The following is a 13,115-nucleotide window of genomic DNA, read 5'->3' on the forward strand; positions in this document are numbered from 1 at the left end:
TAGGAGAGAAACTGCCCACTAATCCTACAGAAACCTCTGGAAGAGCATGGCATTGTGAATGTTACACATATACAGCCTTTATTCTACTGAGTTAAACAACTCAGCTTTATCTCATGATGGAAGAACCTTTGGATGGTAAAATATTTTCCTCATAAAGCAGTTTATTGAAAAAAATCCGATTTAAATCAAAAAAATCCGATTTTTTTTTTTTTTTTTTTTTTAAAAAAAACATTGATTTTTATCCACCCTGCGACCAAGTATTGAGTGCATTTACTGTACATACTTTTCAGTAGGCACCAACATTTCTGAGTTTATAATCATTTTTTCAGTTGGTCTTATATAATCTAATTTTTTGAGATAATGACTCTTGGGTTTTCGTTGGCTGTAAGCCATAATCTGAAATAAATTAACTTTTTGATATTCTAATTTCTTGAGATGCACTTGTATCTCTAATGTTAAGAGAAGGGAGGTGGAGGAGAGACCTGTTGGAGCTAGAAGCAGAGTTCTGACTGAATTTGCACCAGATTTTGCTGGGTGGGTGAAGGCCTCATGCTCTGCAGCAGCAAAATAGAGCATTTTTAAGACAAACTACTTAGTTGAATGATTTCATCTTTAGAAAGTAAATGAACAATTGAGTGCAAAGGTGTATATAGTATACAAGGGTTGTCCAGGATCACAAAACTATGCCTGCGTTCTTTCCAGAAACACCTGTCCATGGGTTGTGTCTGGAATTTAACCTCTGCTCCATTCAGACGAATAGGACCGCGCTATATTACCACACACAATTTCTGGATAGGTGTAATACTGATTTTGGAAGAATTCAGCTGTAGTGGAGAGACTCTTTGCGTTGGTAGTAATTGATTACTATGATGTAAAATGCACAATACACATTGACGGATTTTTGTAGACAGATTTGTCATGTCTCCTCCATAATCCTCTACAACAAGGGGCCGTTGTTTCTTTTTCCCATCAAAGAAATCCAGATTTATTAGTCGTTTTTGCGCCCTAAGGCTGCTTTCACACATCACTTTTTTGCCATCAGGCACAATCCGGCAAAAACATGAAAAAAACGGATCCGGCGTCTGTTGCGATTCATCCGTTTTTTTGACGCATCCGACAAAATTTACTTGTCCGGCGGCCGAATGAAACATTGAAGTTAACGTTTTTGTGTCCGGCAAAAAAAAAACGGATCACGCCAAATCTGGCGCCATACGGCGTGTTTTATAATTGGAAGCCTATGGATGCTGGATCCGGCGTAATGCGGCAAAAAAACGGATCTGGTCACTGGATCCGTTTGTTTTTTTTAACTGAGCATGCTCCGAATCACACCGGATCTGTCAAACTGAAGGAACTGATGGAAAAGACTGATGCAACTGATCCGTTTTTTTGCCAGATCCGTCGCATCAGTTTTTTCGCCGGATCATGCCTGATGCTAAAAAAACTGATGTGTGAAAGCAGCCTAATAGAAGGATTTCAGTATCATTTTACCAACATTTGTAAATGGAGAAAATGATATCAATAAGGGAAAAAAAAAAGAAAGCAAGTTTCATTAATTCGGACCTAAATTAAGATGAATTTGTTGGCTGCACTCCGCCATGCACCCTCCTGACCAAGCTGAATCCACTGTTCAATCCATTGGTGGAGCTAGCTGTTACTTGACTAAAAATGCCAAAAATTTATTCATTTTTGGGCAATTACTAGTTATGCAAAAATTTAGCAGCAATTGAAACCGTTTACACAAAATTCGTGCCAAATCTGTTTGGTGAATCTGAGCCGTTATATGTTCACTGTAGAGTGAAATAAAGTGAGTTTTAATGATTCAGCTTCTGTTACATTTTATTTAAAACCAACAGAACCAACCCGGGAAAGCGCATTGAATACCGTCTGCCGAGATGTCAGCAATACGCCTATTTCTCCACAAAAAGACTCCAGCATCGGAGTGAAGAAAAGTTGCAGTGAAGAAGAAAGCTCAAATGTGTCAAAAGCATCTGACCTGGAATGTGTGAGTATCCATGTGTCTGGTCCCAGGCAGGTAATTGGGAAGATGTGTATTCAGGTTACTTCCTTTTTACAGAAGAATACCAAACATTTTATGGAAAAGTGACTTTTTTTAGAACACTGAATTTAACAGCCAACTTGTGCTAATTAATTAGCTGCATTCAGTCAAGAAGGTGGAGAAGTTGTGAAGTCAAGCTAAGCTGACCATGCCTTATTGATGTACTTGAGGATAAGTAATGTCTTCATAAGTGTTGGTCTTGCGGACATCGGACAAGCTATATGGAGTGGAAGATTGACTTGACTAAACACAGTTATTGGCTGCAGCAGTCAAGTGTTATAGTCATGATGTCACTGCTGCAGCCATGTCAACAAAGACCAGAGGATTTAATGGCATTAATTCTAGAGCAGCAGGGATAAGGAAGGCTTATTTTGGGTTTTTTTTTTTTTAAATCAGCTCCTCTTTTGAAATGGCTCTAACTGCTGCTATTGGAGGCAGGTGCCATCTGTATAACACTGCTGGCACTCACTGTGTATGGAACACGCTCTTCTCCATACACCTAAATTCCACATGTGATGTACATGGATGTCAATTGTTAGGAAGCAGCTAATGTTGTTGCCTTTCCTTAAAGGTAAGGTGTCGCGTTTTTTTATTTTTGAATTAATAGGGATTATGAAATAAAGTATTTTTAATACAAAATTAAACTCACTCTTTTATTTAGTTTTTATTTAATTCTAGTTTTACTGAAGCACTGGGGACTGCCATCTAGGATTTGCTGTGTGTAACGACAGCTACCTCCCTGTGCATTGACTCTGATAGTTGGGCTCCGACTTATAACAGGGCATCTCCTTGCTGTCATCTGGACACTCCCCCTGGGCTGTGCAGATCACAGCAGAGAGAGGATATCTGGGCCATCTTTGTGGAGCTCACAGTGTATGCTGTGTGCTCCACTTTCCCCCTATCACCCGCTGGGATGGATGGGGTGAGTACCGGTGCCGGGCAGCAGTGATTACAAGGTAACTGATCCTGGCATGCTGCTTCCCACTCTGCCACTCAGCCCCATCCCACTCTACCGCTTACCCCCCCCCTCCCTACGTGTGCTCTCCTCGGGCCTCTGCTGCTCGCAGCTATGTACTGTGAATGATCGTTGACAGGACAGGCTGCCCGGGGAGCAGGTCTGAGGTGAGTGCTTGCGGCTGTGAGTGGTGATCTGCAGCCTGAGTGGCTCTGCACTATGGATCACCACTCCTTGCCGCATGTGACCTCGGACCTCCAATCCCAATATATGGGGGCGCGGGATACAGCAGGGCACTGGGATACAGTCAGTGGGGCACTGGGATACAGTGTGGTGTGGGATACAGTGGAGCACTATGCGGCTGGCCTTAATGACTCTTTAGACTTATTAGGATCATTTTGCGGTCACCAACAAAATGGCTCCGCACTTTGATCCTAAACTTCATTTTCCCTTATACTTTTGGAAACACCCAGGTTGGTAGGCGGGGCTGTGACATCACACACAGGAGAGCAGATTCCACCCACTTTTACTGCAGCTGTAATGTGAGCTAGTTGTACACTAGGATTTCAGCAGCTGCTCCCCCTAGTGTTTAAGAGTGGAAAATATCAAACTTTTTTTTATTTTATTTTTTTTATATTTTTCTCAAAAACAAATATTAAACATAACATTAGTACTTTATATTTTTCAGTTTTTGAAAACAATTTTTTTTTTTTTTGACGACACCTTCCCTTTAAAGAATAGCTAAACTTTTTTTAAACCCCTAGCAGTAGACAGTCCAGTGAGTGGTCCTACTCAGTGATTGACAGCTACCTTCACATACACCGTTATAAAGAGGAGGTATTTGAATGAATAAAATGTAAGTTTTACTGAAGCTTTTCCCACAAAAATGTATATTAATCCAGTCATTGCCTCCTATTCTATGACATCCTGTCTTCATAACAGATACTATTTTCAATCTCTCTTGTTCCCTTTAATAGAGCTTTTTGACATTTTGTACTTAAATACATATCACAGCTAAACCAATGGACCTTAGAAAAATGAAGAAATTCTAGAAAAAAATATTCCAAGGTGGTCACGGGTGGCTATATCATTATCTAAAATGCATATCTTAGTTTGCAAAAAAATATTTTTTATTATCTTTAAGGTATTTTAAAGCAGACTTTACAGACCATAATGGGTAGAACAGGCATAACAGGTTACAAAAAAATTAAGTCGATCTCCCCATTCTTATATAAAAAGAATTCTACATAGCAGCATTATAAAATACCGTATATACTGGCGTATAAGACGACTTTTTACCCCCTTAAAATAATGGCTACAGTGGGGGGGTCGTCTTATACGCCGGATATACGGGGGGGGGGTGTGTATGTACACTGCAGCGTCCAGGGGAGGTGGGGGCAGCAGCTCTGGAGCACAGGGGAACGCTGCGGCCTGCATCCTTTGATCTCCTGCACCCGCTCATATAATATGCACAGCCGCTGTCCATCTCCAATGGTGCTGAAATCGCACGCAGTGAGGGGCTGGGGCAGCGGTGCATATTCTATGAGCCTGCGTCCCAGTGTGATCGCACATGTCCCCCATGTGTTAGATTTGGCCCCCAGGCTGCTGCTCATTCTAAAATAAAAAAGCTTTACTTACCCCTGCAGCGTTTCTCCCCGTGTCCCTGCTTCCACTGTGATCAGGCAGGCAGAGAGCTCAGCCTGCTGTGCCGATCACATGACCGCACTGACAACCAGGAAGTAAGGAACAGAAGCACGGAGCCAGACAGGAGGGAGCTCAGCGCTGGAGGAGGTAAGGAAAGAGGGTTTTATTTTACTATGGGCAGCAGCCTAGGGGCCATATCTGACACAGGGGGACTTGTGCGATCTATAGGGGCCATGGGCAGCACTATGGGGGCGATATCTGACACAGGGGGACTTGTGCCCATTATGGGCCCCGGTGAGCTGCTTCTAACCCCCCAGATGTATGCCCTGCCAATCCCCCCCCCCACCGATGCCGCGGGTGCTGTACCCGCCGAGCCGCGGGTGCAGGCCCCACAGAGCAGCAGAGTTGTGTGTATTTGTCTGTATGTAGCAGAGTTGTATGTGTTTGTCTGTATGTAGCAGAGTTGTGTGTGTTTGTATGTAGCAGAGTTGTATGTGTTTGTCTGTATGTAGCAGAGTTGTATGTGTTTGTCTGTATGTAGCAGAGTTGTATGTGTTTGTCTGTATGTAGCAGAGTTGTGTGTATTTGTCTGTATGTAGCAGAGTTGTATGTGTTTGTCTGTATGTAGCAGAGTTGTACGTGTTTGTCTGTATGTAGCAGAGTTGTATGTGTTTGTCTGTATGTAGCAGAGTTGTATGTGTTTGTCTGTATGTAGCAGAGTTGTATGTGTTTGTCTGTATGTAGCAGAGTTGTATGTGTTTGTCTGTATGTAGCAGAGTTGTATGTGTTTGTCTGTATGTAGCAGAGTTGTATGTGTTTGTCTGTATGTAGCAGAGTTGTGTGTGTTTGTCTGTATGTAGCAGAGTTGTGTGTTTGTCTGCATGTAGCAGAGTTGTATGTGTTTGTCTGTATGTAGCAGAGTTGTATGTGTTTGTCTGTATGTAGCAGAGTTGTATGTGTTTGTCTGTATGTAGCAGAGTTGTGTGTGTTTGTCTGTATGTAGCAGAGTTGTGTGTTTGTCTGCATGTAGCAGAGTTGTATGTGTTTGTCTGCATGTAGCAGAGTTGTATGTGTTTGTCTGTATGTAGCAGAGTTGTATGTGTTTGTCTGTATGTAGCAGAGTTGTATGTGTTTGTATGTAGCAGAGTTGTGTGTGTGTGTTTGTCTGTATGTAGCAGAGTTGTGTGTGTTTGTCTGTTTGTAGCAGAGTTGTGTGTGTCTGTTTGTAGCAGAGTGTAGTACCATTGTTTCAGTCCAGATGTGGCTTTATACAGCAGGGAGGAGCATTCCTTGCTGTACTAAGTGAACATTGGAGCAATTGATCTGTCAATGGCCCTTTAAAAACATATTGTACGGCTCTCGCAGAATTAAAATTAACATGTTGCAATCAAAGCAGACTTTTTTTCATTTGGGAGCGGGGTAGTCTTATACAGTGAGTATATCCCAAATTCTATATTTTTAGGGCAGAAGTTGGGGGTCGTCTTATACGCCCAGTCGTCTTATACGCCGGCATATACGGTACATATTCTCAGCGCCAAGCTTCTCCTGTGAATATTCTCTAAATGTAGAATTGCGTATTCCGTACAAGCTTTGTTGATTTGTATGAAGATTAATATTTGTTACCTTTAAGTTCCTAACAGTCTCCAAGAGGTTCCATATTCTTCGATAATTGTCTGATTTATTATATTTCGTTTCCATCTAGTACTTTCAACGTTCTCTATTAAAGGGAATTTGTCACCAGATTTTTGCTATGTAATCTGAGAGCAGCATGAGGAAGGATCAGAGACCTTGATTCCAGTGAGGTCACTTGCTGGTCTGCATGCTGTCATTTTGATAACATCTGTTTTCTGTGTTGCGGCTTATATGGTTTTCTAAATGCTGAGCCCTGTATAATCCTGCCCACACCACTCATTGATAACTTGCTGTATATTGGCAAAAAGCTGCCAATAATCAGTAGCGGTAGAGAAGTTAGAAAGTACAGGAGGACTACATTGCATAAGACATGTCCTCCAGTGTTTTAGAAGCAGGAGGTTATCACTTATTGATACTACAAGTGGCCCAATTAGTGAAACATTATTAGAGCAATTCCATTGGGTGTAAGGGGTACTTTGCACACTACGACATCGCAAGCTGATGGTAGTGATGCCGAGCGCGATAGCCCCACCCCCGTCACACATGCGATATCTTGTGATAGCTGCCGTAGCGAACATTATCACTACGGCAGCTTCACACGCACTTACCTGCCCTGCGACGTCGCTCTGGCCGGCGACCCGCCTCCTTCCTAAGGGGGCGGGTCGTGCGACGTCACACGGCAGGCGGCCAATTGAAGCGGAGGTGCGGAGATGAGCGAGACTTAAACATCCCGCCCACCTCCTCCTTCCGCATAGCCGGTGGAGGCAGATAAGGAGATGTTCCTCGCTCCTGCGGCTTCACACACAGCGATGTGTGCTGCCTCAGGAACGAGGAACAACATCGTATCTCCGATTGGTGCGACATTATGGAAATGTCCGACGCTACACAGATCACCGATATACGACGCTTTTGCGATCGTTTATCGGCGCATCTAGGCTTTACACGTTGCGACATCATTACCAGCGCCGGATGTGCGTCACTTTCGATTTGACCCCGATGATATCGCAGTAGTGATGTCACAACGTGCAAAGTACCCCTTAGTGTGGTTACACAGCGCATGCGCACTAGATCAGTGAAGCTTGTGCCCACAGAATGTCAAGGTATGGCGCAGGAGCAAGACCGCTGATCTGCTCAGAAGCACAATTTCTTGTCCAGCATGTTATGTTACAGGCAAAGTCCGCTAGTAATTAAGAGAGGCACCCAGAATCGTGGTGGCAGAGACTGCGAGTACATGCTCCTGCCCACTGCACTTAGCAACTTTACTTGCATACCCCAAAAAACAGGGATTTATAAAAATTCAGGCATGGGAATGAAAATATAATGGTACCAGTAAGTTAAATTTTCACTTTTCACTGGACGCACATAAAAATGGTTTAGGGGGTGAAACTTAATGACCAAGTAGGCTATGTGCGCATGTTGCGTTTTTTCATGCATTTACACAGCATTTTAAACTGCAGCGTAAATGCATGCGTTCTGCGTCCCCAGCAAAGTCTGAGAATTTAGTACATTCCATGTGCACGTTGCGTTTTAAAACGCAGTGTTTTGGATGACAAATTTTTTACAAAATTGATGTGTTCTAAAAAGCAACATGTCACTTCTTTTGTACGTTTTGGATGCTTTTCCCACTCTGTCTATGGCAGAGCGAGCATCCAGGACGCATGAATTCTACATTCAAAATACATCCAAAACGCAGTTTCTCTGATGCCTCATTGGGGGACACAGGACCATGGGTGTTATGCTGCCTATCCATAGGAGGACACTAAGAAGATACAAAAGCATAGCTCCTCCTCTGCAGTATACACCCCCTGGCCAGGCCAGGCAACCTCAGTTTTAGCTTGGTGTCTATAGGAGGCACATCTCTGCAGACTACTGCAGCAAGAATTTTTTGTTTTTAGAAGGCGACGGTTCCTTCGGGGACCGATCTCCCAAAACCATCAACAGGCGGGAACGCGGAGTGTTGCCTCCCAGTACCACCTCCTGTGACGCTGGATCCTGGGCTGTTACTCCCTGGACGACAGGTCTCATGGCACTGATTTTCCAGAGCCCAGAGCAGATGAAAACTTCCTCAGCCCCTCTTGCAGGCTCTGAGTTGATATTCTCTCCGCACCAGCGTGACAAGACTGCCATCTCCACAGGAGCTGAGGTGAGATAATTCCGATTTTTTTCCAGAGCCCCAGAGCATTCCTCAGTCCCTCTGGCAGGCTCTGAGTTGATACACATTCTGTGACCGGGCACAGCAGGCGTCAGAATCTGCACACTGGCTCCCTGACAGGAAACTGGAGCAAAGGTCACACTGACTGGATGCACATGGGCTGTGATTTGGCTCCCTGACAGGAAACTGGAGCAAAGGTCACACTGACTGGATGCACATGGGCTGTGATTTGGCTCCCTGACAGGAAACTGGAGCAAAGGTCACACTGACTGGATGCACATGGGCTCTGATTGCAGACACCTGCAGAGCATTCCACCTGTGGCGGGGGGAGGGGACAACTCCCTGGACTAAGTGCACCCGCAGCTGCGGTACACTTATAGAGGTTTTTCTGTCCACCATTGTTGTACAGGGCTGGAGGGGGGAAGGGGAGTCCCTTCCCACCATTTTTTTGTTTATTATATTTTCTCATGCCTTCTTGTCAGAGCTAAGCCCTGCCCCCTACGACACTCGATAAGCCACACTGCTCTCTCATGAAAGCGCGCGTAACCCTCCTCACACAGGATCTGCAGAGCATTGCTGCAGAGCATTGCTCCCTCTTGTTGTGATCAGAGCCTGTGGGCGTCTCTCAGAGCTGGCTTCCTCCTTCCCACAGGAACTGTGACGCAGGAGGGGGAAAGGGTCATCAGGGTTCTGGATGAGTTATAGCCTCACTTGCATATTAACTCTGCAGAGCATTGCTCCCTCATTACAATCAGAGTTTGTGGCTCATCAGCCAGGGGCTGCAGTCACATGTTTTATGCCCTGCACAACTACAACAACAACTATAAGACTATTAATGTATCCTGCCACGCTGAGCTACTAGGGGATGATAGCACCTCTTCCTTCTGTGAGTCCGGTGCCTTTGTAGCCCCCCCCCCCCCGCTACCACCGCAGCAACCGCTGCCAGCCCAGAGCCTACGGCTCCCAGTCCCCCAGAATGGGCACAGTTCCCAGAACCTGGTGCTGGCTATGCAACATCGTCCTACACCCCTCGGGGCCCCTGGACAGAACGCAGCCTGATGACACCTCTATAGAGGGTCCTTCTGATAAGAATCAGCCCTCTGCTTCACCGGTTGCAGATCAGAAAAAGGACATGACCCCCATGGGTCTCCCTCTGGGGTTCACAGATGGGGTTCTCTCACATGTTCCGCGGTCTCTGAGGAGCCGGAGGAAAGGGTAATGATGTTTGTACCGGGATGATTCCTTGGTTTCAACCTCCCCGAGCGATCAAGCTGCGATGGACTCCCTTATTGCAGCAATCTACCAAAGCTCTGCATGTGGAAGATCTCCCATCCACTACTAGTGACCCTGCGGTCTCCTTTAAAAGGGTGAAGAAACTTAAAAAAAAAAAAGAGCTTTTTGACGCCGCTTCGGTATCCGTAAACTCATGGAGTCCCGGTACCCCTTTGGCTTAGCTGTCTCTAAGGGCTGGGCCGATCCGGCCTCGGTGGACCCTCACCCGGCTTCTGCATGCCTGAAGGACCCTCCTGTCTTTTACTTGATGGATCGTCCTTCAAGGACCCGACAGACAAGTGGAGCAGCTCGATCGCTCTGCCTCGAGGCCGCGGGTCCCTCTCCCCTTCCGTGTGGGTCGCACAGGCACCAGGACTACCAGTTTTCCTCAGACCCTCACAGATGTAACTGTTCACATTGCTGCGGAGGTGGAGTACCTCATGCAGGCCTCGGCGCTGCTACCTCCGCAGTTATTGCCGCCTTAAATACCATAGCCATCCATAAGGCCCTCTGGTTCCGATAATGGAGAGTGGACTCGGTCTCTAAGAAGCCTCTCACAGTACTCCTTTCCAGACCGATGGTTTGCCGATCGTCTGGACAGGCTCTTTTTTTTTTTTTTTTTTTTTTTTTGTCTGACGCCACGGGAGGAAAAGAGTACCGCTCTCCCCCAACTCTAGCCCAGGATGTTTTTTTACTAGACACGCAGAGCCCGACCTTCTCAGCCCTCCCCGAGTCCACCTCGTCCTGGCAGTCTAGACAAAGACCGAGAAGTCTTGTCCTTCTCCATCTGGGCCGCCACCTCAGACCACAAATGGGTGTGATACCTTGCGTCTTCCGGTTACCACATTGAATTCTGGACCCGATAACCTGGTCAGTCTTTTCTCTCAAACACCCCCCCAAACGCTCCAAAACACCACGAGGCCTTCTCCTCAGCAATCCACTCCCTCCAAACGGCGGTGGTGATGGTACCTGTTCCGGACGGCGAGAGGTTCAAGGCTATACCTCTCGTGGTCGCCAAAGAAAGACTGGTCAGTTCGTCCCATCCTGGACCTCTAACACCTGAGCAAACGTGCACGTAAGGAGATTTAGAATGGACTTCCTAGGGTCCATTATTACCTTTTATGGTCGAAGGAGAATTCCTTGCTTCCCTAGTTATCAGGGACGCGTACCTGCACATACCCATCGCTCCAGCTCACCAAAGTTTCTCCGCTTCGCGGTTCAGGACTTCTTATTTTCATTTGTAGCCCTACCCTCGGCTCTGCCACAGCACCAAGGGTCTTAACTAAGGTCATGGCGGCCGCCATGAGTGCCCTTCACGCCAGGAGAGTGGCTGTTCTGCCTTGCTTAGATGACCTCCTCATCAAGGGCTCAACCAGCGTGCAGATCTCTGTAGGCACCCTATCCCGCTTAGGGCGGCTTCTGACTCCAGTCAAATCATCCCCAGTCGCGTCAAAATCCGTCACCTCCCTGGGCATGTCCCTGGACACTCTTCGGGGCTTGATATTTCTCCCTCAAGTCAAGGCGACCACTCTACAACAAGCGGTACACTGCCCTCTACGTACTCCTGTCACTTCATACGATTCAGTATGAGAGTGCTAGGTACGATAACGGCGGCTATAGAGGCAGTGCTGCTCGCTTAGCCACACCACCGCCCACTGCAGCTTGCGGTTCTGGCTGCCTGGGACAAGAGCCCCTTTTCCTTGGACGAACTTTTCACCTGACACCTTCAGTCAGGTATGCGCTTTACTGGTGGCTTCAGTCCTCTTCCATATCGAGAAGGAGTTTTTCTCCCCCAAGTGGACTGGCTACTCCTGACCACAGACGCCAGCCTCTTAGTCTGGGGAGCAGCGTACTGGCTCCACACTGCTTCGGGACGTTGGACACCCCAGGAGTCTTCCCTTCCCAGAAATCATCCTGAAAATCAGCGTGATCTTCTCGCGCTCAGGTCATTCCCCTTTTCTGCTAGCAGGTCGTTTGATTCGGGTCCAATTGGACAATGCAACAGCTGTGGCCTATGTCAATCAGCAGGGAGGTACCAGCAGCAAGACAGCTTATCTCGAGGTCCTCAGGATCCTCACCTGGACCGAATCGACGGGGGTCTGTGTTTTCAACGTTACACATACCGGGAGTAGAAAACTGGGTGGCGGACCTTCTAAGTCGCCAAGGCCTGGCCGCCAGAGAGTGGTTTCTCCACCCAGAAGTGTTCCCACACATCTACACTCACTGGAGTACACCAGACGTGGAATTAATGGTGCTCTACAAATATATAATAATAAATAATAATAATCTAATGGCCTCAAGGCTGAACGCAAAGGTACCTGCGTTCTTAGCCAGGTCACGTGACCCACAGTCCATTGGCGTGGATGCTCTAGTCTCCTGAAGTCGTTTCCATTCAACTTACATGTTTTTCGCCTCTGCCCCTGCTGCCGCGAGTAATCGGGAAGATCAAGGCAGGAGGAGTCCCGGTGATACTAATAGCACCGGACTAGCCCAGGTGCGCCTGGTATGCTGAATTAGTACAATTGCTCATGGCACCTCGTAAGCATCCCAGACTTGCTGACCCAAGGGCCCATTTCCCATCAGATCTCCAGAGCCCTGAAGCTGACGGCCTGGCCATTGAGACCTGGACTTTAAAAAGAGGGAGATTCTCTCCTGCGGTCATCTCCACCTTGTACAGTGCCCGAAAGCCGGCCTTCATCCCATATTTACCACCGTGCGTGAAAAACTTTCCTTTCCCAGTACAGGGAATCTAATGTCCAACCTATGCCTCTGGCGATCCCCAGAATTCTTGATTTTTTTTTTTTTTTTTTTTTTTTTGGCAGTCAGGTTGCAAAAGGGGTTGGCCCTCAGCTCCCTTAAGGGGCAGGTTTCATCTCTCTCAATATTCTATCAATACCGCCTAGCTTGCAATCCGCAAGTCAAGACTTTCCTCAAGGGTGTTTCCCATCTAGTTTCCCTTGTATAAACGGTCGCTGGACCCATGGGACCTCAATCTCATTTTGGACGGTATCCAGAGGTCCCCTTTTGAACCTCTTAAGGAATCTTTCTTCTCTTGCTCTTCTCTCCTGGAAGGTAACATTCTTAGTTCCGATTACGTCCATCAGACAAGTTTCGGAACTGGCATCACTCTCTTGCCGCGAACCCTTTCTGATCTTTCATCAGGACAAGGTGGTTCTACGCCCCCTTCAAGATTTTCTTCCGATGGTTATTTCCCCGTTTCATATGAACGAGGACATTGTTCTGACTTCCTTTTTGTCCACACCCAGTCCATAGGGTGGAAAGGTTTCTACATTCGCTAGATCTTGAGGGCTCTCAGATATTACGTACCCAGGACAGCCCCTTTAGGAACATAGACTCCTTGTTCGTCATTCCTGAAAGGTCTAAGAAAGGACAGGAAGCTTCAT

The 13,115-nt window shown here is 46.6% G+C and overlaps 1 protein-coding gene across 2 annotated transcripts in view; it reads left to right on the top strand.

Annotated features, from left to right (window-relative positions):
• Nucleotides 1-13,115, top strand: part of SENP7 (SUMO specific peptidase 7) — a 168,422-nt gene that overhangs the window by 58,290 nt on the left and 97,017 nt on the right. For both annotated transcript variants that reach the window (XM_075336527.1, XM_075336528.1), the window contains exon 6: nucleotides 1,854-2,002. In XM_075336527.1, the coding sequence (XP_075192642.1) occupies nucleotides 1,854-2,002 (149 nt within the window). The remainder of the gene's footprint in view (nucleotides 1-1,853; nucleotides 2,003-13,115) is intronic.

Source organism: Anomaloglossus baeobatrachus, chromosome 2 (assembly GCF_048569485.1).
Source record: "Anomaloglossus baeobatrachus isolate aAnoBae1 chromosome 2, aAnoBae1.hap1, whole genome shotgun sequence".
NCBI lineage: Eukaryota > Metazoa > Chordata > Amphibia > Anura > Aromobatidae > Anomaloglossus > Anomaloglossus baeobatrachus.